The sequence below is a fragment of the Prionailurus viverrinus genome, chromosome C2 (assembly GCF_022837055.1).
Source record: "Prionailurus viverrinus isolate Anna chromosome C2, UM_Priviv_1.0, whole genome shotgun sequence".
Classification (NCBI taxonomy): domain Eukaryota; kingdom Metazoa; phylum Chordata; class Mammalia; order Carnivora; family Felidae; genus Prionailurus; species Prionailurus viverrinus.
The window spans coordinates 62958162-62986146 of NC_062569.1; the positions used below are offsets into that span (position 1 = coordinate 62958162).

The window sequence follows — 27985 nt, forward strand, 5'->3', positions numbered from 1 at the left end:
GAAAATGAAAGCAAGAGGCAACGATTCTTAAGGAAGCATATACCATTAATATATGGATTCTTCTTTAAAATTCTGGAAAGAATCCAAAAATCTTCACCTGTTATTCTTTCTACTGGCATTAAGCGACTGTTACCAGGAATGTTTAATGTGATTCCTTCCAATCTGTTAAAATACAAAAAAGAAACCCAGTAAAGAAATAAAAGCACTTTTTCCCTCATGTGTAAATAGTAACGTCATGAATAGCATTTACTGAAACCAAGTATGTGTCACAATATAGATTTACAGCAAGTAACTTAAGAGGGCTGAATATTCTACAGATTTTACAGACACTTTTATATTATAGAATTTTTCTCACACACACACAAAACAATGTATCTCCACTTGACAGATAATGACATCAAAGACTTCAACGATTTTCATAAATAAATCCAGCCCACAGGAGTTCAGCACAAATCTGGAGCCGAGAGCCACTGGTCTCGTGTTCGTCCCCATATACTCCACTACCTCTGGGACTAACGCTGTCCATCATTTACCTCTCTAAATCAAAAAGTACGTCCATTTTAAAAAGGATTTGCAAGTGGCTTTAAACAAATCACTCAGTATTCCAGGATTTTCACACAGATGATTATCAGTGAATATTACTTACGTAATCAAGTTTTGTCTTCCTTACCCCTTTTCAATTTCTTCATCCACTTCCTGGAGTAGATGCCATACAAAGGAATTAATTTTCCTGGACTTTTCCATACATAGATTATAATAATCTTCCTGGAGACTGCCAATAATTTCTGGAACTTTTGAAAAAGTAGTGCATTACTCTTCACAATGTGAATTATACTGGGACCTTTCCCTTTCCCTCTACACCCTCCCCCTGCCCCCCGCAAAAAAAAAAAAAAAAAAAAAAAAAAAAAAAATTACACTTCTTCCAAAGATACGAATGTGTATGTGAATAGAGTCAGGGGTAAGGAAGAAAAGGAGATGGGATTAAGAGCAAGAGGGGGAAAACAGAAGGAATCGAGGCGAATGAAAATGCCGTTCGAACAAGAGCCATAGAAGCCCCCACTGAGGGTAGGCAGACACTAACTGGGAATTGACACAAAGGGAGAACTACAGGCCTGGTAGCTGAGGAAAAGGATATTCATAAAAATTAAATATTTTGTCCAAAACCATACAGCTAATGAGGGCAGAGTATAAAAACTGACTCCAAAGCCTCTTTCCACTCTGCCACCTTAGGTTAGGATGACTCACACTTTCTTATCATGACTTCAGATAAAGACAATTCTATCAGAGAATCTAAACTTTAAAAAGATCTGAAAAATCACCACGTCCCATAGGCTTCTTGGATACCCTCTCTACCATGCAGGTTGATGCATCTTTGAATATAGCTGTCAGTTCCTCCTTACACTAAGTGGAGGCCTGGCTCATAGCAGCTCTTCACCTACCCTAGCCTTCCATGTCCTCTATTTTTTTTTTTTTTTAAGTTTATTTTGAGAGAGAAGGAACCAGTGGGGAGGGGCAGAAGCGTGGGGACAGAGGATCCAAAGCAGGCTCTGTGCTGACAGCAGAGAGCCTGATGTGGGACTCAAACCCACAAACTGTGGGATCATGACCTGAGCCCAATTTGGACACTTGAGCCACCCAGACACCCCCTTTTCCTCTTTCTAAAGATTGATTTTGCTCTGTTCAGCCCTTAACAAAGAAGACTGAAACAAAGCAGGAGTTGAACTCTCTCCTTTGTTACACCTTCTGCTTTCCTTAAAGGTCTTAGTTTTTCATATTAATTTAAAAGGATCTTTTGCCAGACCCACGCCTTCCAGGGTGGAAGCTATGCTGTCACTCTCCTTAGAAACACATGCCACTATCTTTGTTTCCTGTCCTATCTTTTGTGTCTCTTGAAAAAAAAAAAATCTGTGCTCAGAGATCTCACGACTCAACCAACCTAGTGTCTTCAGAGCCAGCCTCTTTGAGTCTCTGCATCTCAACAGATGTTCTTTGCTGAGATTTTTGCTGAGTAGATTTCTACGTTATATGAACCCAAGAGTTTACTAAACAAATTTGCAAAACAAGATTTAAGATGAGGAACGTTGTATTAAAAAGGAAAGCAGTACACTTTTCTTAACAGTTTTTAAGAATGAGCTTTAAAGGGGCACTTGGGTGGCCCAGTCAGTTGAGCGTCCGACTTCGGCTCAGGTCACGATCTCGTGGTCTGTGAGTTCGAGCCCTGCGTCGGGCTCTGTGCTGACTGCTCAGAGCCTGGAGCCTGTTTCAGATTCTGTGTCTCCCTCTCTCTCTGCCCCTCCCCCATTCATGCTCTGTCTCTGTCTCAAAAATAAATCAAAACATTAAAAAAAAAAAAGAATAAGCTTTAAAGGGACACTCGGGTGGCTCAGTCGGCTGAGCGTCCGACTTTGGCTTGGGTCACGATCTCATGGTTTGTGAGTTCGAGTCCCGCGTTGGGCTCTGTGCTGACAGCTTGGTATTGTCTCCCTCTCTCTCTGCCCCTAACCCACTCACATTCTGTCTCTGTCTCTCCCAAAAATAAATAAACATTAAAAAAATTTTAAATAATAAGCTTTAACAAAAATTAACCCACTTATTCCAGACAAGTTGGAAATTTCAGTATAAAAAAAAACAACAAAACATTTATCAGCAATCCCACTGCCAAAGAACCATTATAACTGAGGCCTGTGGGTATTTCCTCCCAAATGTTTTTCTCACATATGTACTTATTAGCATTTTTAAACAAAATTGGAATATTTCAGTACAGTTCCAGATCTTTTAACATTATGTTGTGAGTTTTCCCATGTCATTCTCTGAAATTTTTTTATGTCAACAGAATTTCCTCTCTTGTGTGTGGATGTACCTAAGAAATCCTTCACTTATTTTAGGAAGTTTTCATGTATTTAAACAACATTTTAGCACAATATCTCCCAAATTGTGCTCTTTAGAATACTAATCTATGAAATGATCAAAGATACTCTGGGGCACCTGGGTGGTACAGTCAGTTGAGCATCTGACTTTGGCTTAGGTCATGATCTCACGGTTCTTGAGTTCAAGCCCCACATCAGGCTCACTGCTGTCAGTGCAGAGCCCGCTTGGATCCTCTGTCCCCCTCTCCCTATACCCCTACCCTGCACGCTCTCTTTCAAAAATAAACATTTTTTTAAAAAGATGTTCTAAGTAGAAAAGATTTTATTGTCAGATAAGCTTGGGAAGCACTGCAGTAAACAAAGCTAAACAGACCCCTATCTGTATAACACTTCTCTGGACATTAAAAACACTCAAGAGTGTAAGAGTCTTTAAATTATTGAGCCTGGAGAGAAGGGAGAATAAAAATACTCCATCTCCCAGACTTATGTGACCAGGGTTCACATGGAATTCAATCTACAAAATGCTACTTTAGCATTCTCGACAGGAAACATAGCAAACATCTCAAACACATTTACTTGTTGGAGCTGGACTCCCACTGGGCTTGTTTCCTCCCTTCTACTACCTTCCTTGTTTTGTTTTTTAAATTTTAACAATTATTTTTGAGAGAGACAGACGGACAGACAACGCGAATGGGGGGGGTGGGGGGGTGGGGGGGGGGTGGGGGGGGAAGACAGAGAGGGAGACACAGAATCTGAAGCAGGCTCCAGGCTCCGAGCTGTCTGCCCAGAGCCTGACACGGGGCTCGAACTCACAAACCATGAGATCATGACCTGAACTGAAGTCGGACCCTCGACCAACTGAGCCACCCAGGAGCCCCATCCTTGGTGTTAAAAACAGACTACCGTGAGAATCTCTGAGGCTCAGTGCCTGCCTTCAGCTGGCCACAGCACACCCGGGACATGCAGGAGAAATGCGTCAGACTTAGAAATCCTGTTTCTTTGAAAGAAGGAGGGAATCTTAAACTATACACTAAATATAGCTAAAGAAAGTTAATACAAAAAATTCTTATCACCCGACTGTGGATTTAAAGTGTTTAAAAGTTTCCGGTATATTTTTCTGTTATGCTCTCTTTCATTTAAAATTCACCTAAGGGGGCGCCTGGGTGGCGCAGTCGGTTAAGCGTCCAACTTCAGCCAGGTCACGATCTTGCCGTCCGTGAGTTCGAGCCCCGCATCGGGCTCTGGGCTGATGGCTCAGAGCCTGGAGCCTGTTTCCGACTCTGTGTCTCCCTCTCTCTCTGCCCCTCCCCCGTTCATGCTCTGTCTCTCTCTGTCCCAAAAATAAATAAACGTTGAAAAAAAAAATTTTAAATTCACCTAAGTACTGTATGTCGGGATTTTATGGCATCAGTAATTTATTTCCTGTATTCATATTCACGGAAAATAATAAGTCAGTGTTCCAATTGTAAAGCTAAGACTAGGAATACCAGTTACACAAGAAAATGTCAAAGTCTAACCCAAATGTCATTTTTAATCCATGCCAAAGTCTTATATTCCAAATATTTTCCACCTAGGAGCACTTTTTAAAGATTCTATATTAAAAAAAAAAAGTGGGCAGGGGCTCAGTTTGGAGGTGGTCCCCTATGCCCTCCTACACTGGCACCACCCAAGTACTGGGGAAATCCAAGGGTTGGGAGTGAGTCAGAGTAAGTGCCTATCCCGGATCAGCTGTGTGACTTTGAACAAGTACAAGTTATTTAAATTCTCCCATCTTAAACTTCCTCTTATGCTAGAGGCAGAGCTAGATGCCCATCTCACAGATGCAGTAAGGAATAGGTAAAGCTTCTAGCACAGTTCCATATCTACAAGCACCCAACCCTTTAAAACAAGCATCCAGGGGCCCCTGGGTGGTCTGACTTAGCTCAGGTTATGACCTCACTACTCATGAGTTCAAGCCCCACATGACCTCTGTGCTGACAGGTCAGAGCCTGGAGCCCGCTTTAGGATTCTGTCTCCCTCTCTCTCTGCCCCTCACCTGCTCGTTCTCATTCACTCTCTCGAAAATAAACATTTAAAAATATATTTAAAAAGACAAACAAAAACAAGCATCCAAAATGGAAACAGTGAGGAATACCTGGGTGGCTGAGTCAGTTAAGCAACCCATTCTTGATTTCTGCTCAGATCATGAGCTCATGGTTCTTGGGTTTGAGCCCTGCAATAGGGGTCCTACTGAGCCTGTTTGGGATTCTCTCTCTCTTTCTCTCTCTTCCCCTTTCTCCCTCTCTGCCCCTCCCCTGCTACGTGCTCTTCCTCAAAAATTAATCTAAAAAAAATGGACAGGATGGCAGGAGGAGGGGTGTGCAGACCATACTCGAGACCCTCTTGCCCACCTAGGCCCCGCTTTCTGGAGCTTGCACACAAAAAAGGGCCCAAGAGGAGCACCTACACACCCTTCCCTGAGACGGGAGAGCAAATCAATAGACACACCTCCCCCAGGACAACCTATCAAGTGAAGGGCAGACCCTCGGGGAGGAAGGGGGCGGATCGTGGGGCTCCCCTCCCACCCATATGTGGGGGCCCCCGAAGTTCTGGCCACAGCTGGGGTTCCCAGGGGCACCCTCCTGCCCAGCCGCCTCAGGCCAGCAGCCTGCTCGGAGGAAAGGGCTGGTGCGAGCAAGCCCGCGGCTGGGGTATCACCCCTCGCCCGCTCCACCTGGCCAGGCAGGCGCCGAAGGACACCCTATTTCTTACCGCTCCTGTCGGCCGGGGCCCAGGACGTAGTAGGGATTGTAGTGGGAGCGGGAGGAGGAGACGGGGACTTGGCCCGGGCCGCCACCTTCCCACCGCCCCGCATCTCCCTTTCCGCCCCCAGAGCGGCGGTGGAGTTGTCATGACGACCGCGCGCATGCGCCTGCCCAGTCCCGGGCCTCCTGCCAGCTGCACCGGGGCTCGGGTGACCGCCGGACCCTGAACGCCACCTCCAGCCCGCTGCACATTCATTACCCACTTGGGCCCTTGAGGCCTGTCTGGGCAGGCGGTGACCGCCAATGCTATGGAAGCTCTTCGGTCACCCCCGCCTGGCTTCGGGTCACCTTGACCTGGGTTAAAAACACAGACGGAGAGTGCCCCGGATCCTTTGCAGGGAGAAGTTCTTGAGGTTTAGCGGGCACGGCTGATAGTCTGGGGGCCAGGGCTACAATGACGATTGTGACACAGTCCCCTCCCCAAAGCGTGCACATACCTGCGGGGGGCCAAGTACAGAGGAACGTGGTAGCACCAGGACAGATAAGGTCCGGAGCTAAGGAAGCTGAAAGGGGTATGTAGATCAGTCTTGTGTTGGGGCGGGGGTATCAGGGAGGGCTTTTTGTCGGAGGTGACTCTCTGACCGGCCCCAGCGAATCCGTCCCAGGTGCTGGAGACCCACAGGTACTTGGGGCTGCCTAGATGAGTATGGGGGCGAGGCGGGGAAGGCGGGCAGGGCCAGATCCACACGGAGCCCTGCGCATCCTCTGAGAAGCACAGCTGATAGGGGGCCAGGTGCTGGGAGCCCTCAGATAGGAAACAGCTGGTGGAGGTGGATTTGACAGGATCTAGGGGAGACTCTGAAGCAGCCTCAGTAGCCCAACAGAGATAGGGCCTCAGCCGAGGCTGGACTCAGTGAAAGGAGGAGATGGGGACAAAACCCAGCAGGAGGTACAGGGTAGCATGCTCAGGATTTGGTACTTGGATGGGGGAGAGAGAAAAAGAGGAAGGAGGAAAGGAAAGGTCTTCTGTTTGGGGTTAACCATAGACTGCAGAGGAAGCAGCTGAAGGGCCCTGGAGAGAGCTCTGGAACCAACCAGAGACTCCGTGCCTGGAGGATAGAAGGAAGACCCTCAAGGTGAAACCAGGACATTTATGAACACTGTTCAAAGGTGAAAAATAAAGTGCCCAAGACCTCTCTCCCGGAAGCTACCCCACTAGGCAATTCCAGAAGGGCACTCCACTGTTAGCAAATTGTGCTAGGAGGCAGGGGTCTCTGTGTAGCCCACAGACTGTGGCCATCACTTGAATCACTTCAGGTTAAACATGATAGAAAATGCTGTTTCCATTTACCTTCCCCCGTTCTACCAATAGAGGTAGCTTGAAATACTAAAGCATGAATGTGGGCACAATTCAGCATCTGCAGTCCCTACCCCTCTCAAAGTACTTGAAGTCAAGTAGGGGAAAGTAAAGAGTTAAGGATTAATTGCTGCTCTAGGGGAAGGGAGGGATATACTTTTAAAGGAGGAAGAAGTGCCAATCAGACTTTTGTTCTAGAGAGTGACTAATAAACAAGGTCAGAACAAACAGAAAAGAGCTGCTTTTCACCAAACAGCACTTAAGCACTGTTCTCCGTATGAACCTAGCAAAACAAAGTATTTGCACAGAACTACAGACTGTGTGTCAAAATGCATATCAAATAGGATGGCCAAAAAAATACCGACCACATGTACAACTCATTTCCGTCAGTACATTTTTCATTAACCCAATGATTTCCAGATGGAGGAGGGATGTAATTTTAAAGACCTGTCCCTTGAGAATTAAGTGGCTGAGGGGCAGGGAGGTAGGGGAAACAGATGTTGCTGAGCTGGCTTCAAGGAAACTTAAGTGGATTCACTGGGTGCTTATGTGTCAGGAGGTCTAACTTGAGTCTCGGCTTTCTAGAAGTCAGAACCAAAGAAAATATATGAAAGTATGTAGTTCCCATTTTTTTTTTAATTTTTCTTAATGATTGTTTTTTGAGAGAGACAGAGTACAAGTGGGGGAGAGGCAGAGGAGAGGGAGACACAGAATCCAAAGCAGGCTCCAGGCTCTGAGCTGTCAGCACAGAGTCCGACGCAGGGCTTGAACCCATGAACTGCGAGATCATGCCCTGAACCAAACTTGGACACTTAACTGACTAAGCCACCCAGGTGCCCCTGTAAATGGCAGCATTTACTTTCCTCTGGCACCTTATAGTAGGAAGGTTTAGTAGGTGTATCTTTATATAAGTAACTTAACAGACATATCTTTGACTATAATTTTATAGAAATATTTTTCAAATGATTGTTTAACTGTTTAAAAAGCCAACAGCATGGTGTTTAATTATGATCTAAGGAAGTCCTATCTTTTTTTTTTTTTTTTTTAATTTTTTTTTCAACGTTTATTTATTTTTTGGGACAGAGTGAGACAGAGCATGAACGGGGGAAGGGCAGAGAGAGAGGGAGACACAGAATCGGAAACAGGCTCCAGGCTCTGAGCCATCAGCCCAGAGCCCGACGCGGGGCTAGGAAGTCCTATCTTGAGGAAACAGATAATAGGGTCTAGGGAAGTTGTTTCCTGCTAACAGGGAGAGAGAACTCAAAGGATCTGGGAGAATTAATGTTTCACACACCCATTAGCTCTTTCCCCCCAACTACCAGAAGATTGAACTGAGCTGCTAGCAGGTGTCAGAATAGAGCAAATTCCTGGTTGAATTTTCTGACGAGTATCTGAAGTGCTGACTCCTGGTATTGATCGTGCATACATGTTGTTTAGGTACTGAATATGCAGGTGGAAAAATGAGTGTTATTAAAAAATTGAGTTGGCCCATGGATAAAAGAAGAGTAGAGGGAGTTGGTGGAAAAGTTTACATTCCTATCATCTGATGAAACGAGAAAGTATATCAGTGATTAGTAGTAAATAGTGCCTCAAACCTTCTTGCTCATTGTGCAAGACAATAGGGAAAAAAACCACAGTCTACAAATAAAAAAATGCATTGTCTATGAATTACGAGATCTATAGTTTGGTGATATGCGTGGAAGAAGGAAAAGTAGAAACATTTTTGAAAATGGATAAAATGCCGTTTTGAGTCTATTTAAAGACAACAAGTCCTAAGAAACTATTTCAGATCGATCATTTGGTGACGATGGCGATACGGGCACACTGGTGTGGCACAAGCTAACAATTCCGGCAAACAGATGTTTCTCTAAGGCCTCTTTTACCTTTAAGTCACTGATCTGAGGTTTTCAAAAGGAAAGGGTTACTGGCCCTGGGCTTGGTAGAGCTCTTCACCTACAAGCCTTTCAGAGCTCATCACCAGATTAAAGACTTCTCTATTTCTCTTAAGAAAACATATCGTACGTTTCAGTATCCCAGGACTAAGTATGAAATTTCTACTTAGAGAACACTTCTAACACCAACTGTGTGGGTTTTCCCAAGAAGCAAGTCTCCAGTTCTCTGCGGACGCCAAGTAGGTGTCCAAAAATTTAGTTCTGCACTGTACCCAGAGTTAGCACAGACCCTACAGGGTGAAGGTTCAGTCCCACAAGACTGCTTCCCACTGCAGATGCCAGCCACAAATCCTAGGTTGTCGCCAGTTCCAGCGGACTACCAGTCGGGGTTCCCTCAAGTTCAATAATTTGCTTTAGTCGTTTACAGAACTCAAGGAAACACTTTACTTACTATTACCGCTGTATTCTAAAAACTACCATTCAGTCACCGCCAAACGGAAGAGATGCATGTGGGGAAGAGAGGGTATCAAGACAGGGCGCAGAGTTTCCATGCCTTCTCTGGGAATATTAGCCTTCCAGCACCAACCCAAAAGCTCTCCCATAACCTCTCGGTTTAGGGTTTTTATAGAGGCTCCAGTACATAGGGAGGATTGATTACATCGCCGGCAATTGGTGATTAAACCAACATCCGGCCCCTCTCCCCTCCCCTGAGGTCAAGGGCTGGGGTTGAAAGCTCCGCCCCTCTAATCACGTGAGTGGTTCCTCTGGCAACCAGCTGCCGTTAGGGAGCTATCAGGGTGCAAATAAGAGTGAGGGCAGTAAGCGGTATGGACTCAGGTGTGGTTGATGGGGCTTATTATGAATAACAAAAGATGCTCCTTCCCAACCACTCAGAAAACACCAAAGTTTTAGAAGCTCTTGTATCAGGAACTAGGGAACGAAGACCAAATATATATTCTATCACAATATCACACCCAGAATCTTCCTTTATTATTGTCTGAGCAGATTAGATTCTCCCTTGCCTCTGCTGAAAATCTAAAGTTGCTTGCTTATAATAGTTTTCCACTCAAGTCTGAATTTTATATGAGTCTTCATCTCCGTATTACTTGAGACTTAAAAATTTTTCATGGAATTTTATGGTTTCCCAGAAATTATCAAAGCAAAGGATTACCATTACCATTACCATTACATGATTCTCCAGTCCTAGCTGTATTGAGGCTTTTTGCTTGTCTGTATTAAAGGGAGAAGATCTCCCAGGTGTTTTAAGTAAAATCTTGAAACTAATTTAACTGGAAATGGTTATTTATGCTATCAGATTCACATTACACATCCAGTTGGTGTGTAATCAGACTTGAAAACCAAAGTGTCACCACTTGATGTAAATTTCAGAGGGCTGATCATTTTTTCCTAAATGGTTTTCTCAAGCATTAAAGTTAAGCAAAAAAGAGCTAACTATTAAACTATCCAAAACCTGGCTCCCTGAAATTACACAACGGTTACGACGCTTAGAAATTCCACAGTAATATGGATTTGTAACAAGTTATTTGACCACGTTGAGGTAGCAATCCCAATGAAAAAAAAAATAGCCAGATAAGGAATCAATCTTCTTCATTCTTATTTACTGTGGCTGAATTACTGGCCAAGCTGTTGCAAATCCTGACTTTACAACCTCCTTTTATTAAGTCTGCTAATGGATATACAATATATATAGCTTTCAGAGGCCATCAAATTGGTTCCAGACACATGTGGGCTATAAGATTCTGGTGAGATAACATACGTACACACACATTCAGACATTCTAGGCAGGTCTCATCATGGAGGAAGATGAATATTAGAAAAAATAAGTTCTTTTATGCACCTGGATGCCTAGACACACTTGTGTTAACCCTAATCAGATGGCTAGTCCACAAGAATCTTCCCCAGATGACTCTGCCTGAAGGGCTGCAAAAGAAAATCAAGCCTGAATGCTTACACCCAAGACTGATTTTAATAAAAACCAGACTTCTTGTAAACAAATAATGTAAATATCCTTAGTGAGGATATCCAGCCCCCACTTCCTACTATGTTCTGAGATAAGCCCTTTTAGTTACTTAGTATCTGTATCTGTAAAACAGAGATCTTAATGGTGCCTGCTTCTCAGGGTTCTAGTGAGGATTAAACGCATTGAGTAAAGCTTAGCCCACGTAGTGTCCTGGGTGCTATTTTCATTTCTAGTATCACCTTAGTCTGTATAGTATGGATTGTCTAGAGGCCTTCAGTATTGTCAGTAGTTTAGGACACTGGAAATTTTATCCTGCAGGACTGAACAGTATTAATCTACCTAATGATCAAATGACAAATGCTGGCATTTGTCATTCCAGGCATAATTCTCATTCTAGGCATAATTCATTCTAGGCATAATTCTAGGCATTCTAGCCATAATTCAACCAGTGATAAGTCTTTTCTTTTCTTTAACAGAGAACAACACTGTCCCAGAGCTCTTTTGGAGGCTAGGCATATAGTAATGGGGATCTAAACCACACACTGTTGTGTTGCAAGGTGCAGTAATATTAAGTGTGGGGCTCGAAGCACATCCCCTCTATCTATGGACTGGACCTCTGTGTGGATGAGAGGCTCCATACTCCAGCAGGAAAGTCCCCATCCTAGAATGCAAGTCAGAGATGCTACAATCAACCTAGCTACCATCACATCATTGTCTTCTCTGCCCTTTATCTTAGGCTTTGTGTGTGTGTGTGTATGTGTGTGTACTAAGGACCAACAACTTAGTCTTTGGTAACACAATATTAACATCTTAGATTTACAAAATTTATAAATCCAGTAGTGCAAGTCTGCCAATTTTGTGATTATTCAAGATTGTCTTTTGCAATTCTAGGTTCTTTGCATTTTCATATAAATTTTAGAATCAGCTTGCTAACTTCTACCAAAAAGAAAAAAAAAAGCCTATTGAGATTTTGATTGAGGTTGCACTGAAACTATAGATCAATTTGAGTAACACTGACATCTTAACATTGAGTGTTCTAATCCACAGACATGATTTATTTCTCCATTTCTCCATTCTTTCTGGGTTGCAGCTGCAGTTCATTTCAATTCCCAGCAATTTCAAATGTCCCGCTTAGGGATTTAAGCCCCTTCCTCCAGCCAGGCTTAGGGATCTAAAAGCATGAGAGGACAGGACCTCTCTCTGCTTTTCCAGATCGCCTGCAACTTTTCCTAGGCCACTGAGTCGGCCCCAGTCTACTGGGGAGAGGTGGCTCTGCATTTGAGGCTCCTCCGTGCTAACCCACCATGCTGCTCATACAGGGCTCTTAAAAGTTTGACTGGTTTCTCCTGGTTTCAGAAGTTCCTTTGCCTGTGCATATGGAAGGCTGGCTTCTCTGCCTGCCTGGTCCCCAAAGTTGAAAATGCCACCGGGCATGAAAGTGCCCACTGGTCTCTGCTAACTTAGGGAAGGGATAGTCCTTCTCTAGAATTAATTCGTTGGCCTCCTTTGCATCCACAACTCTCTGGTGGCTTCAAGAAAAAAACAATATTTTTAAAATATTATTTTTTCCAAGTGTTTTCTCAGTGTTCATGGTAAGAGCAATCTTTTGCAATCTTCCACATCTACCTGCAAAGAGAATCAAGATAGGGATTTTTAAAAACTGAATTTATTTTTAATTTTTTTTTATATATGAAATTTATTGACAAATTGGTTTCCATACAACACCCAGTGCTCATCCCAAAAGGTGCCCTCCTCAATACCCATCACCCACCCTCCTCTCCCTCCCACCCCCCATCAACCCTCAGTTTGTTCTCAGTTGTTTTTTTTTAATTTTTTTTTCAACGTTTATTTATTTTGGGGACAGAGAGAGACAGAGCATGAACGGGGGAGGGGCAGAGAGAGAGGGAGACACAGCATCGGAAACAGGCTCCAGGCTCTGAGCCATCAGCCCAGAGCCTGACGCGGGGCTCGAACTCCCGGACCGCGAGATCGTGACCTGGCTGAAGTCGGACGCTTAACCGACTGCGCCACCCAGGCGCCCCTGTTCTCAGTTTTTAACAGTCTCTTATGCTTTGGCTCTCTCCCACTCTAACCTCTTTTTTTTTTTTTTTTCTTCCCCTCCCCCATGGGTTCCTGTTAAGTTTCTCAGGATCCACATAAGAGTGAAACCATATGGTATCTGTCTTTCTCTGTATGGCTTATTTCACTTAGCATCACACTCTCCAGTTCCATCCACGTTGCTACAAAAGGCCATATTTCATTTTTTCTCATTGCCACGTAGTACTCCATTGTGTATATAAACCACAATTTCTTTATCCATTCATCAGTTGATGGACATTTAGGCTCTTTCCATAATTTGGCTATTGTTGAGAGTGCTACTATGAACATTGGGGTACAAGTGCCCCTATGCATCAGTATTCCTGTATCCCTTGGATAAATTCCTAGCAGTGCTATTGCTGGGTCATAGGGTAGGTCTATTTTTAATTTTCTGAGGAACCTCCACACTGCTTTCCAGAGCGGCTGCACCAATTTGCATTCCCACCAACAGTGCAAGAGGGTTCCCGTTTCTCCACATCCTCTCCAGCATCTATAGTCTCCTGATTTGTTCATTGTGGCCACTCTGACTGGCGTGAGGTGATACCTGAGTGTGGTTTTGATTTGTATTTCCCTGATAAGGAGCGACGCTGAACATCTTTTCATGTGCCTGTTGGCCATCTGGATGTCTTCTTTAGAGAAGTGTCTATTCATGTTTTCTGCCCATTTCTTCACTGGGTTATTTGTTTTTCGGGTGTGGAGTTTGGTGAGCTCTTTATAGATTTTGGACACTAGCCCTTTGTCCGATATGTCATTTGCAAATATCTTTTCCCATTCCGTTGGTTGCCTTTTAGTTTTGTTAGTTGTTTCCTTTGCTGTGCAGAAGCTTTTTATCTTCATAAGGTCCCAGTAATTCACTTTTGCTTTTAATTCCCTTGCCTTTGGGGATGTGTCGAATAAGAGATTGCTACGGCTGAGGTCAGAGAGGTCGTTTCCTGCTTTCTCCTCTAAGGTTTTGATGGTTTCCTGTCTCACATTTAGGTCCTTTATCCATTTTGAGTTTATTTTTGTGAATGGTGTGAGAAAGTGGTCTAGTTTCAACCTTCTGCATGTTGCTGTCCAGTTCTCCCAGCACCATTTGTTAAAGAGGCTGTCTTTTTTCCATTGGATGTTCTTTCCTGCTTTGTCAAAGATGAGTTGGCCGTACGTTTGTGGGTCTAGTTCTGGGGTTTCTATTCTATTCCATTGGTCTGTGTGTCTGTTTTTGTGCCATAAAAACTGAATTTAGACAATCTTTTTTTTTTTTCTTCATGTAAGTCAACCTGTTAGGAGGAGTCTATACTTGAACTCTTCTCCCAACATGAAACACGAAAACCTACATTTCATGCTATGTTAGAACATCAGGCCCTAGATTCAAGCAACTCAAATTTTCTCTCTCTCAGGGACAGAAAGAATCCTGGTGAGTAAATGGATTTTTTTTTCTTTTCACACTATTTCAGATTTTGGATATTTGCATTTTCCATCAACATGTCAAGTGACATGATAAAACGAGGACATTCCGTTAAAATTCATCAGAAAGTTGATCCACAACGGGCCACTGCTAGAACCTTTTTCATTGATGCTTCTAATCAGAGCTTGACTACCATTCCACCAGAGATCTTCGACCTCGAAGAATTAGAAGAAGTGCATCTGGAAAACAACCAGATTGAAGAAATCCTCCGGGGTATTCAGCATTTAAAGAACGTCCGGATCCTCTACCTGAACAAGAACAAGCTGAGAAAGCTGTGCCCAGAGCTGGGCACGCTGAGCAGCCTGGAGGGCCTGGACCTGAGCGACAACCCGCTCCTGTCCTCGTCCCTTCCTGTCCTCAGAGGCCTGCGGGGGCTGCGGGAGCTCCGCCTGTACCACACTGACCTGGCCGAGATCCCCGTGGACCTCTGCAAACTCCTCCACCACCTCGAGCTGCTTGGGCTGGACGGAAACCACCTGAAATCTCTGCCCAAGGAAGTAGTGAACCACACCAAACTGAGGGAGATCTACCTGAAGCAAAACCAGTTTGAAGTCTTTCCTCCCGAGCTCTGTGCTCTCTCCAACCTGGAGATCGTTGACCTGGATGACAACAAACTAACTGCCATCCCACCGGAGATTGGGAACCTGACCAGGCTGCAGAAGTTCTACGTGGCTCGCAACAACCTGCTCCTCCTACCCGAGTCGCTGTGCCAGTGCAGCAAACTGTCCGTGCTGGATCTGTCCCACAACCGCCTCCACTCGCTCCCGCACTCCCTGGCCGAGCTGTCGGGGATGACGGAGATTGGGCTGAGCGGGAACCACCTGGAGAAGGTGCCACGCCTCATCTGCAAGTGGACCTCGCTGCACCTGCTCTACCTCCGCGACACCGGCCTGCGGGCGCTGCGGCGCTCCTTCCGGCGGCTCGTCAACCTGCGCTTCCTGGATCTCAGTCAGAACCATCTGGAACGCTTTCCGCTGCAGATCTGTGCGCTCAGGAACCTAGAGATCCTGGCGCTGGATGATAATAAAATATGCCAGGTACCGATTCCCTTCCCGGCTGTCACTGTGCCCTCACAGGGGCTTTTCCCGCCCTGAGTTGGTGTTGATGTCCTCATTTGGACGTGGGCGATCTTCTCCTCGGCGACACGTGGGGGAAATGAGACACTGGGAGCTTAACTAACCCGTCAAGGCCACACACCTGTACGTGGCAGAACCGAGCTCCAACCCAGAGCTGCGGGGCCCCAGAGTCTACGTTCTTAACCAAGACCCCCTCTGAACAGGGTTTCCTCACACAGATTTCTTTCTGACACCTACAGCCTTAGGCCTCCAGTCATGGTGAACTGCAAAATCAGATTTGTCCCAAAAGAAACTCCCGTGTGTGCAGGGTGACGGGTTCAAAAATGTTCATAGCACAGTGTTGACAGCCCACGACAGTCATGGGAGACCGTGTCAATAGAGCAATGAGCAAACAGATTGTGCTAGATTTAGAAAATTAAAAAACTAAAGGTTTAAGTGAACTGGAGGAGTATGTGCCAGTGTGGACAGATCTTAAAATTGTGATGTTTATTAAAAAGGAAAGCACCAAGCTGCAGAACCTTACACCATTTAAAAATTTTTAAAAATCTTTTTTAATGTTTTTATTTATTTTTTGAGAGACAGAGCACCAGTGGGGGAAGGGCAGAGAGAGAGGGAGACACAGAATCCGAAGCAGGCTCCAGGCTCTGAGCTGTCAGCACAGAGCCCCGATGCAGGGCTCCTTGAATCCATGAACTGAGAGATCATGACCTGAGCTGAAGTTGGGCACTTAACTGACTGAGAGCCATCTAGGTGCCCCTCACCATTTATAAATTTTTAATCACACAAAACTACATACATATACACACATAATACATACTTTGGATATTTACAAATGTAACAAAAGTATAAAAATATGAACTAGAGGGGCCCCTGGGTGGCTCAGTTGGACTTTGGACTCAGATCATGATCTCCCAGTTGAATGAGTTCGAGCCCCCCCATGGGGCTCTCTGCTGTTAGTGCAGAGCCCAGTTCAGGCCCTCTGTCCCTCCCCCTCTTAAAAATGAATAAACATTTATTTAGAAAAATCATGAACTAGAAAAAAACTGGCTAAATTTTTAGTAGTGGCTGCCTCTGGGAAGAGAAGGGAAGTCAAGGAAATGAGGGATGGATCCCAGGGGAGCTCAATTTTAATTGCAGTGTTTGATTTTATTAAAAAAATCTTTTTATTTGACTGTAGTTGACACACATTCATTTTGTTTATTAACAAAAGATTTGGGTGGTGAGGACACATGCATTTGTTTTAATATTTGAAAATTTAAAAGAACAGTTCTGTTAAAAGCAAAAGACAACCATAGAGGGAGAAATCAGGCCATCTGGAAATCAACAACTGTGATCAAATAATAGGTCTGTTTTTCCCGGCCATGGACACCAAGCTGCTGTGTTCACCGTACCTTATACAAGTCCTAGGCCTTAAAGGTTTGTTGGGGGTGTTTTTGTTTTTGTTTAATCTCTTATTTGATTTTTAATTTAGAACTTCGGAGGGGCGGGGGGAGATTGGTTGTTCTTTTTCTAATTCCTATAGAGTTTCAAAACTGCCTTTTAGGAAGTGACCATTTTGATGGTAATTTAGGATTTAGGAAGAGAATCTTAGACTTAATCTCTACTTAGGCAGCAACCCATTTTGGAGGATTTTTGAAGTTTATCATAGGCCCTCTGCCCATCCCCATTCCACCACTGAGGTAAGAAATTCCTTTTACAGTAGACAAAGTCTGCCATTCCACACTGGGAGTGAGAGGCTCAAAATATAAAGCGCCTTTGGGAAAAATAACACATCGACTTAATTCCTTATTGAGTCATGAATGATACCTAATCGTTTCCTGTGAAACACTTGAAGATATCAGAATAGAGGAAGGAATCACATACAGATGGCTCCTTAAAGATAAGCCTCATCCGGTACCAAGTTTTACCACAAATCAGGCTGCACTGAAATGTGGTTCAATATTATTATACTGAATGTGGAAATCTCTGTGTCCATTGCCTGCTATTCTCTAGTTCCTATGATGGTATTTCTGGGTTTTGTTTGTTTTTCTCATTTCCTGTTATGCTAATCCCTCCAGTAACCTCCCAGTCTGTATAATGACACGTGACCTTTATGCCAGCTCCTTACCTCTCCCACCCCAAAGACTTTCCTGGTGGGTTTCTGGCTCCCAGAGCCTGGCCAGTAGCCTTCTCTTGCCTAGGTGAATGCAAAAGTAGCTTTCAGTGTGTGTCTAGATGGGTCTTATTTGTATGGTACATTTCTGTTAAGGGAGAACTCAACCTTACGGTGAGTATAGCTCAGTGAGAGCATCAGTAATAACTGTCCTCATTTGACACTCTGTAGGTTTTCTGTGCATCTAGATTTACTTCCACTGTGCTTTAATGTGACTGTTATGGGATTAATTATTGGATCTTGAATATCCTGAAAAAAAAAGTCTTTAAACATTCAATGTGCTTTGAAAAAGAAAAGCTAAACCTATGAGCTAGCTGAACCGCGATGTGAAATTACTAGGTTCTAATGAAGGGGTTAGATTGAAAACCATTTTCCCATTAGTTTGGACGCTTTGTGTCAAAGGGATCTAAGTGCCTGGTAAAGAATTTTGAAATAGCTAAGAAGGAAAGCTCAAACAGCAGCTTCTCTGGAGATTGACTTTAAAAAATAAGTAAAGGGATAAATAAAACTATAAACACTTTATAGCATGTTTAGGAAAATGGGTGCTCCCCCTACCCAATAAAGAAAAAATCTGAAAGATTGCGGGTGAGACTTACTGCTATGTTATCCCTCTAGGGGGCTTTCTTTTGACCTATTCCCCAATGTATCTATCCCACCCATCCATCGAGGGGTCAGACTGAGCTGGACTGTAACCATTCTCATGAAGAAGAGGTGCTGGATTGAGGAACGGGTGGAGGAGAGGCCAGGGCTAAGACTGGGAACTGTGGGGAACGATTTCCCCATTAGGAGTAAAGCCAGATGATGGAAGGTGATTCAAAGTGAGTTAAGAAGCTCTTGAGCTATATAGCTGGGCTCTTTTTTCTCCAAGAAAACAGGTGTCTCTGTAACATAATCAATAGGGAGACCATCCCGTGTTTTAAGAATGAGATTTTTCCATGTGGTTCCAGAGTGCCAGAAAGACACCAGAAGGTGGACATACGAGACTTTGACTTGACACGAGAAGGAAATCTGGCGATTAGAGGTCTCCATCCAAGTAATGAGCTTTTCGTTCCAGGAAGTGGTGTTTAAATGTGTGCTGGATGGCTAGCTGTGGAATATATTCAACCATCCTATTAAGGGATTAGAATAGACGACCCTTCCAAGGCCTTCCCGCCCAGACAGTTGGGAGTCTCTGAAATGCCTACCTAATACCTGTAAAGGGCCTGTAAAACCTTGGGATTCACTGGAAGGCAGAATATGACCAGATAAAATCATAATAGTCTTCTTCCTTGTTTACTTCCAACTGAGATTTCAACTGAAGTTTCTAAATTGCTGGGCCTTTAGGGTGAGAGGTCATGTGTCTAAATTGATCAGTTCCAATAACTGAAATTGTTGATATTATAGTTGCAATATTACACCAATAACTTTAGTACTTTTTCAGTAATATCAAGCATTTGCTACCCTACCATTCAAAAATCTGCAATAAAGTAGGTTTAAAATTGCTTCAGTTTAAAGCAGTGCATAAAATTGAAGAGCAGAGAGGCTCATCAGAAAAAGGAGGACTCCCGACTTTGGATCTACAGGTATAAATACTCTATATGCAAAGGTGTGTGCAAACTTTTCATCAGTAGGAATTGCTAAATCGCTGTACTTGATGTTTATCAATTTGCCTCAAAACTAAAAGCCCAATTTATTTTCTTACTGTTACAAATAATTTTGACCTGAAACTTATATTTTTGGAATACTTCTAGCTACCTCCAGACTTTGTATCCCTTTCAAAACTGAAGATGCTTGGATTAACAGGGAATCAGTTGGCTTCATTTCCAGAAGAAATCCTTTCTTTAGAGTCTTTAGAGAAATTATACATTGGGCAAGACCAGGGAGCCAAGCTCACCCATATTCCAGAAGACATTAGTAAACTACAGGTAAGCCTCCCCAAATGATTAGGCAAAGAAGTACATGCCCACTGATTCCTTAAGTTGGCTGATACTGAGAACACCCAATGGTGTCCCCATAGGCTGCATGTGGAATCATCCATACTAGATTTCCAACCCCCTAACAAGCAGCCATTATTCCACTCTGAGGCTTCCACTGTTTTTCTGAGCCCCTGGATCCATATTCAAAGAACATTTTGTTGTGATTGCTGTTGGCTATGCTGTGCCATACTCCTTTTCACTGTACGGTTTGGCATGTTTCATTTGCAGAAATTGAGCCCCACTGCTTTCCATTTAATTTCTAGCTTTTGTAGGAGGCCCCTGAAAATTGTACTATTTTGAAGTTCACATGGGTGGGAGCCCGCATTTTGGATGCATCAGCGTGACCTCCCTTCCTGCATGATGGCAAACCAGAGTAATTTAATGTTGCCCCAGTTTCCTGTGGAAATGGGTCCGCAGCCCTGTGCTAAATCCTAACAAAGCAACAAGATAACTTCATTCAAAGGAGCCCTACCACTGTGTCTTAATCCATGCATACTTTAAAGAAGTGATTTTTTTTTTTTTCCATGTCGGTGGTACTGTGCTCTTACTAATGATAAAGTAGGTGAGGGCCACGACAGACCCCCGCCCCTGGTTGTGGAACTGAGCAACAGCATGTATATATAACACAGGTGCTTCTCAACCTGTGGCACAGAGGTCCTCTTCCTGATTCTCCATTGCTTTGCCCTGTGTTCAGAACTCTCCTCATCATCTTGCTCCTTGACATGCCATGCCATGCTCTCTGAAATCTTAGGGTGACATGCAAACATTATATTTTTGCCCAGTGAATTTGCAAATAGTTAACTCATTATCTACACATTTTGGCTTCTCCTGCTTGGGCAGTGTTGGATTGGTACCTGAGGCAATTTCAGTTCTGTAACACTACTGTAGATTTCAATTAGCTTTTGAAAGCAAGCAAATGATATATATACTTATATTATCAAATTATTTTTCCATAAAGTTCTTGTGAAACAAACGCTAGATTCCCATGTTTTCTTTTCCCTGCATAGATGGGAACCATGTCCAATGGTTTTACCCAAAAATACTTTTATGTTTGGATGTTGGCTCTTTAAGTATGTTTCCCCCTTTATCCTAATGAATAGTGTCCCCACTGAAAGAGCATGGGAATTCACCAATGATTCTGGTTATTAGAATGTAAGGATCATTGTAAGGATCAATGTAAGGATCATTATGGTCTACTGACATGTTTTTCAGAATCTTTTTTTAAAAATTTTTTTTTAAATTTTTTTTTTCAACGTTTATTTATTTTTGGGACAGAGAGAGAGACAGAGCATGAGCGGGGGAGGGGCAGAGAGAGAGGGAGACACAGAATCGGAAACAGGCTCCAGGCTCTGAGCCATCAGCCCAGAGCCTGACGCGGGGCTCGAACTCACGGACCGCGAGATCATGACCTGGCTGAAGTCGGACGCTTAACCGACTGCGCCACCCAGGCGCCCCTAAAAATTTTTTTAATGTTTATTTCTGAGAGATAGAGACAAGTGTGAGCAAGAGAGGGGCAGAAAGAGGGAGACACAGAATCAGAAACAGGCTCCAGGCTCTGAGCTTTCAGCACAGAGCCTGACACAGAGCTCAAATCCATGAACCGTGAGATCATGACCTGAGGCGAAGTCAGATGTTTAACTGACTGAGCCACCTAGGCACCTCTGTCTTTCAGAATCTTAAAGAGCTGTATATAGAGAACAATCATCTGGAGTACCTGCCCACATCCTTGGGATCCATGCCTAACCTGGAAATTCTTAATTGCTGCCACAACCTGCTTAAGCAACTTCCAGATTCCATTTGCCAAGCACAAGGTGAGGAATCTTAGTAGATCCTCAGCGTAGTGGAGTGTGAGGCCAGCATGTCCCATTTCCTTGATTTACCAAAGACCAATCTCAATGTTCAGAGAGCTGAGCCCTACCCTGTTACCTCCTCGAAGGCCTCACTAGTGAGACAAGGAAAGCCAGATGCCTGATGAGCACAGCTAAGAACCTCACAAAGACAGTTAGACTGTTTCTTGTAAATTGAATAGAGGAGTAAGTACCAGCTGCTAAGAAAATTAGCATTCACCCAGATGGTCATCATACAACCAACACTAATTTACTGAATACCTACTATATGCCAGAATTTGGAGTTGGGGGTCCTGCAGCAGATTTGCACTAGGTCACTAAGTCACTTGAATGAAAGGAAAAGTGTTGACCCTGAGTGATGAAATCAGCAAGGCAGGACTTTTGGAGCTGTATGATTGGCATGAAAAGTCCTATATGATTCATATTTAAACACCCAAACATTTTACGCTAGGCTAAACCAGTCTTTATTTGTACATGCATCAGTTCATCCATCCATTTAACAACCTTTTGCTGAGCTTCTAGGGGGACCAAATAAAAAAAAAATGTTTTTGGCCATAGTGTGCTGAATCTTCAGGTTTAGAGATAGTTTTCAAACTATGACTCTTTCTTTAATGAAAAGAGGGTGAAGAAATATGAGTGGAAGCTGTGGCCTACCCCCAAGACATTCAAAGGTTAGAGGTGAGGGTGGGCTTGTTCCTTAGTAATGCTTCTGACCATACATCTTTATCCTGTCCTTGGCCCCTGGAGGAATGAACCATTATCAATTTTTTTTAGTGTGTACTACTTTTCTGTCTCTCATGCACTGGCTCTCACAACCCTGAACTGTTATAAGGAAGAGAACTTGGTCTGCCTTATGAAATCTGTGTCTTTTGTGACACGACAGCACAGGAAACAAATATTTCAGAGCCAGTAGACTAAAGAGCGTACGTTTTAGGGGCGCCTGGGTGGCGCAGTCGGTTAAGCGTCCGACTTCAGCCAGGTTCCGATCTCGCGGTCCGTGAGTTCGAGCCCCGCGTCAGGCTCTGGGCTGATGGCTCGGAGCCTGGAGCCTGTTTCCGATTCTGTGTCTCCCTCTCTCTCTGCCCCTCCCCCGTTCATGTTCTGTCTCTCTCTGTCCCAAAAAAATAAATAAACGTTGAAAAAAAAAATTAAAAAAAAAAAGAGCGTACGTTTTAATTTTGCTTGTTCTTAAGATAAACCTATCATTTAAAAACAAACTGTTTCAGCTTTGAAAGAATTACTGCTTGAGGACAACTTGATCACCTGTCTTCCAGAGAATTTGGATAGCCTGATGAATCTAAAGGTTTTGACACTGATGAACAATCCTATGGAGGACCCCCCAGGAGAAGTGTGCGCCGAAGGCAATCAGGCTATATGGACGTACTTTAAGACAAAAAGAAACAGGAAAATAATGGCAACAAAGGTAACGTCAGCGAAAATTCTGGATAGCACATTTACAGTTGCTTTGTCCTCACCGAGAGTAGGGACTCTTACTTCCTTTATATCCTCAGAATTAAGCAAGAGAAACTTGGAATACCATCTTAGCATTTTTTTTTTTGCATTTTTGTCCTTCATGTCTTTGTCAGATAAGGAGGCGACACACAGCTGAAAGAAATCGAAACTTCAAATCCCCAAAACAGTCTAAAATTCTTGGACTATTCAAAGGACTGAAGAGCTTATATTAACAAATTCACTAAGCTAAGGCTGAAAAATCAGAAGTGAAAGTCCTGATGGGGCAGGGGTGTAGAGACCGGAGTTCTTCTCTGCCATTAACTAGGATCGAAGGGCGAAGAGCCTTTAAAACAGGGAGAGCAAAGAATCTTGTCCTCTCCTTGCCCACCTCGCCCATGGAGACATAGGATACCCCCAGACAGACTAGGACAGGCCAGGGTCCGCTTCAGTCAGTAATTCAGTATTCTTTATTCAACTGGTCAAGCCCCCACTGCCCCACAACCTGATGACCACATTAGTCCTCCAGTTAGTGCCCCCACTTGTATAGCTGCACCCCCTACAGTATACCTTCCACTTGGCAGTCAGACCAATGCTGTTAAAATGTAGGTCAGATCTTATCACTGCTCTGCTGAAATCCATGATTTTCCTTTTTACCCAGAACAAGAGTCAGTCTTTGATCTCCTCTGTCAATGGCCCTTATCTGTATCAAACCTAATACCCTCTCTTCTGTGATAAATATTATGTGATACCTTCTTTCTTCTTCCGAAGTTAAACTCAGATAATGTAACCTACCGAAACCACATAATTTTTTAAAAATGTTTATTTATTTACTTTGATAGATACAGAGAGGGGGACATGGAGAATCCCAAGCAGCCTCTGCGCTGTCAGCACAGAGCCTGATGCAGGGCTCAAACTCACCAACTGTGAGATTGTGACCTGAGCCGAAACCAAGAGTCAGGTGCTTAGCCGACTGAGCCACCCGGGTGCCCCAACACAATTTTAATAAATGAAAATAATGCCCAAGCTGCAACATAAAGGAAAAAGGAAAGTAATTTATATTATTTATTTTAATATGTATATTCTCAGGAATAGCTACACTGGAAGAATGAAAATAATATTTTTTGGATACTTCCTAAAAGTATTGTGAAAAACCATGCATCCTCTTGCACATTTTAAAATTGATATTTAGGGGTGCCTGGATGGCTCAGTAGGTTAAGCATCCAACTTCGGCTCAGGTCATGATCTCATGGCCAGTGGGTTCAAGCCCTGCATCAGGCTCTGTGCTGACTGCTCAGAGCCTGAAGTCTGTTTCAGATTCTGTGTCTCCCTCTCTCTCTGCCCCTCCCCTGCTTGCACTCTGTCTCTCTTCCTCTCTCAAAAATAAATAAACATTAACAAAAATATTAAAAAATAATAAAGTTGATATTTAATTTTTTTGCCACTAAGTTTAAATTATTGCAAAGGATTTACTTGCCAGTGAGTTTTGAATATTGACATCTTGAAATAGAGCTCTTAGATCAGTATCTTAAATGTATCCAGTAGATTCTAAATACCACTATGATTTTGTCAGTCACATCCGTTTACGAAATACTTGAGCAAACTTATTTTCTAGGCAAAAATTTTATATCCGTTTTCTTCTTGAACATGTATGTCTATTTCACTTTCCCCTAAGAATAGATCTTAATGTTTTATATATGTAATTCTAAGTCATTTATAGATCACCTTTCATACTTTCAGGCAACAAAAATATTTATACAAATTAAGTTTTAAAATTAAATTTTTTTCTGTGGCCATAGTGTTTCTACATCCTGGATTGAGTCATATTACAATTCTTAGTTGCGTAAAACTGAACAAAACAGCATAAAATCCATTGCAAATTTTGGTGGTTAATTATTTGACCTATAGGACTTGGGGGAAGAAATACATACACAGATGAGAGACTTTTCCACATCGTTTATATATTCCCACATAAACATTACTTATTGCTAGAATGTGATAGGATTGATGTCAGTTCTAGTCCCATTTTTCATTTTATAGATGAACCTTGTTTACATAGCTAAATTGAAAAGAATGGAAGAAGCTTTGTGTGTGTGCGCGCGCCCATATTGTTTTGTTTCAAATGGTAATGATTCACACATCTCTGAACTTCTTCCAGATTTCTATCCCAGAAACTCATAGCAGACTCTTAGCTGGCAAATCACCTGGCCTTCTTCCAATTTTCTTGAGGGCAAAGAGCTGGGAACCACTTGCTTTACAAAAGGATTGGTTACCTAGTCCCTAGAGCCAACATCAATACTGCTAGTCTTTTATTATTGAAATGTAATCGACATACAATTCTATATTAGTTTTGGGTCACATCACATATTGATTTGACGATTCTGTGTATCATGCAGTGTTCACCACAGTTAGTCACCACCAGTCCCCTAGTCCACTCATGCCCCCACTGTTCTCTGTATTTAAGAGTCTGTTTTATGGTGTTGTTTGTTCATTTGTTTTGTTTTTTTTCAATACTGCCGCTCTATATTGTCTCTTTTTTTGTGGTGTCCCAGAGGTTTCTGGAGTCCAGCTCAACACACCCTAGTCAGATTCAGGTGGCAGTTGTGAAGGCAGAAGTGGGAATGGAGAAAACCAGCAGTTGTTTTCCTAGGAGAGACATTGTAGGAAGGGGTGCACGTGCAAGCTGAAGCTCTGGAGATGGATCGCCTCCAGATCATCCAAGCCTGCACACCCTGGAAAAGTCTCTGTGCACCGGGTACATGTTACACAACTGGAAGACTGCTAAGCCTGGAGATAACAGAAAACCCCATGAATGTCTAGAATGCCTCTAGAGGGCGATACTGTTCCCTGGGAAAATCCCCACCTGAACGGATGTGCTGCTGCTGTCACTTCCCATCTCATCTGTCCCGTTTTCACATCACAGACGATCCTTGGTATTTTTCCCCTGCTCCTCCCTCTGCTCAGATATGGACAAGGCTCTCAGTTCAGTCCCTGCTCACATCTCCTCATACCTGCCTGTGATCCACCTTACATAAAACAGCATAGCCCACCCACTTCATTCATTCAGTTGTTCACTCATCAACAAATACTTATTTTTTGCTTTTTGCTATGTGCCAGGCGCTGTTCTAGGCACTGGAATTGCATCAGTGAGCAAAACAGATTTTTTTTCTGTCCTCTTATTGCCTAAAGTCTAGTGTGATGGAAATGAAAAGATGAAATATAAAACATAAAATTATATAGTCTTGTTAGAAAGTGATACCTGGCATGGGAAAAAAGTTCAAGCTAAGGGGAACTGAGACTGCCAGAAGTTTTGTGTGTGTGTGTGTGTGTGCGCGCGCGCGTGTGCGTGCAGGGGAGGGGGGTTGGTTGTGCTGAGGGAGGTTCAATTTAAATAGGAAGGTCAGGGTAGGCCTCATTGGAAAAATGACTGGCTTAGTCAGCTCAAGCTCCCATAACAATATACCATAGACTGGGTGTCTTAAACAACACAAATTTTCTCACAGTTTCAGAGGCTGGAAGTCCAGGATTATGGTGCCGGCATGGTCCGTTTCTGTTGAGAGCTCTCATTCTGCCTTGCACATGGCTGTCTTCTTGCTGTGTCCTCGCATGACAGAGAGACAGAACGAGCTTTCTGGTGTCTCTTATAAGGGCACTAATCTTATCGTGAAGACCCCACCCTCATGACCTCATATAAGCTTAATTACCTCCCAAGGGCCCATCTCCAAATACATTCACATTGGAGGTTAGGACATTTAACATAAGAGCAGGGAGTGAGGGGGCACGGTTCAGTCTACAGCCATGACAAGTGAGCAACTACTGGAAGAACTGGAGGGTAAGCCATCTGAATATTGGGAAGAGTGTTCCAGGCAGAGGAAGCAGTACACACAAAGGCTGTGAGCTGAGGTTGTGCCAGGAGTGTCTGACAGTGGGGAGCCCTGCACAGCTGGAGCACAGTGAGTGAGGTGAGGGAGTAGGTAAGAGGCAGTGAGGTCGAGAGGGAGGGGGCAGATTGGATAGGGCCTTGTGAGCCACTGTAAGGACTTGAGCTTTTTTTCTGAAAGAAGTGGGGAGGCACTGGAAGGTTCAGAGGTGGGATCTTTCTGAGTAGGTGGGAGGGCACAGGATCTCAGAACCAGTGAGGGCTGGCTGTAGGTAGAAGCACAGCAATCCAGTAACAGAGGGAAGACAGGTATAAGCCCTCCTGATTTCCCCTTACTGTGCTCTGTTGTCTCCATGGCACTTATTACCATCTATCCTGTATCCTCTCCTTCCTGCAATGTGAGATCAGTGACATTAGCTTTTTCTTTAAGTTTTTATTTATTTATTGAGAGAGAGAAAGCCAGAGAGAGAGAGAGAGAGAGAGAGAGAAAGAGAGAGAGAGAGAGAGAGAGAGAGAGAGAGAGAGAATGAGCAAGGGGAGAGGCAGAGAGAGGGGGAGAGAAAGAATTCCTGGCAGGCTCCACCCAGTGAGAAGCTTGATGCGGGGCTCCAACTCATGAACTGTGAGATCATGACCTGAGCTGGTCAGACGCTTAACCAACTGAGCCACTCAGGTGCCCCAGTGACGTTCGCTTTTAACTGCTGTTTCCTAAATGTCTAGAACAGTGCCCGGGACATAAAAGCACTGAATTTTTCTTTTCTTTCTTTTCTTTTCTTTCTTATTTTTTTACATTTGCCAAGATGACTGGCCAATTGAGAGAGAGAAAATAAGGTGGAGTTCTAATGACATTCCATTCTCTACGTCTTTAGAACTACATATCCAGAACAAAGAGATCGCCATCCCCAGTCCAGAGTGATACCAGCTGATGCTGTTTGGGTTTATCTTGTTTTCAGATTCAGGCATGGTGGCGAGGAATAATGGTCCGGAAAGGACTGGGGAGATTTGAAGAACTAAAAGTGCAAAAGAAAGGAAAGCCTTCTCCAAAAGATAAGAAAAGGGGGAAAAATGCAAAAGGAAAAGCTGTGAAGAAAAATAAGAAATAATTCTATAATGAATTGAGGTAATGAACCCCGATGGATTACGAAGGCAAAACATCTAGGAATTAGATACCTAGCACACTAAAATTATTCATAGAATTATGGTTATGTGTAAAAATAAAGATTCTCAATTTATTGAAATAT

The 27985-nt window shown here is 43.5% G+C and overlaps 2 protein-coding genes across 9 annotated transcripts in view; one reads left to right on the forward strand and one right to left on the reverse strand.

The window, feature by feature from the left end:
- Positions 1–9549, reverse strand: part of LRRC34 (leucine rich repeat containing 34) — a 22310-nt gene extending 12761 nt beyond the window's left edge. Inside the window, exons 1-3 of one of the 5 annotated variants that reach the window (XM_047874585.1) lie at positions 9312–9549; positions 671–791; positions 44–162 (exon numbers count right to left, since the gene is read on the reverse strand). In XM_047874585.1, the coding sequence (XP_047730541.1) occupies positions 44–162; positions 671–744 (193 nt within the window). In that variant the 5' untranslated portion in view covers positions 745–791; positions 9312–9549. Of the gene's footprint in view, positions 1–43; positions 163–670; positions 792–3770; positions 3947–5618; positions 5739–5870; positions 5964–9311 lie in introns of those variants that run through there. The other 4 variants (XM_047874587.1, XM_047874584.1, XM_047874583.1 and 1 more) reach the window with 4 other exon arrangements.
- On the forward strand, positions 6113–27984 carry LRRIQ4 (leucine rich repeats and IQ motif containing 4). Of its 4 annotated transcripts, none has more exons than XM_047874580.1 (6): positions 6113–6183; positions 14375–15422; positions 19344–19517; positions 21241–21379; positions 22642–22838; positions 27698–27984. In XM_047874580.1, the coding sequence occupies exons 2-6, from the start codon at positions 14403–14405 to the stop codon at positions 27845–27847; spliced, it is 1680 nt and encodes a 559-aa protein (XP_047730536.1). In that variant the 5' UTR covers positions 6113–6183; positions 14375–14402; the 3' UTR covers positions 27848–27984. The 4 variants fall into 4 exon arrangements, with proteins under 4 accessions (XP_047730536.1, XP_047730537.1, XP_047730535.1 ...); XM_047874581.1 differs by lacking the exon at positions 6113–6183 and adding an exon at positions 6195–6293; XM_047874579.1 differs by lacking the exon at positions 6113–6183 and adding an exon at positions 6713–6781.
- The last annotated feature ends 1 nt before the right edge of the window (position 27985 follows it).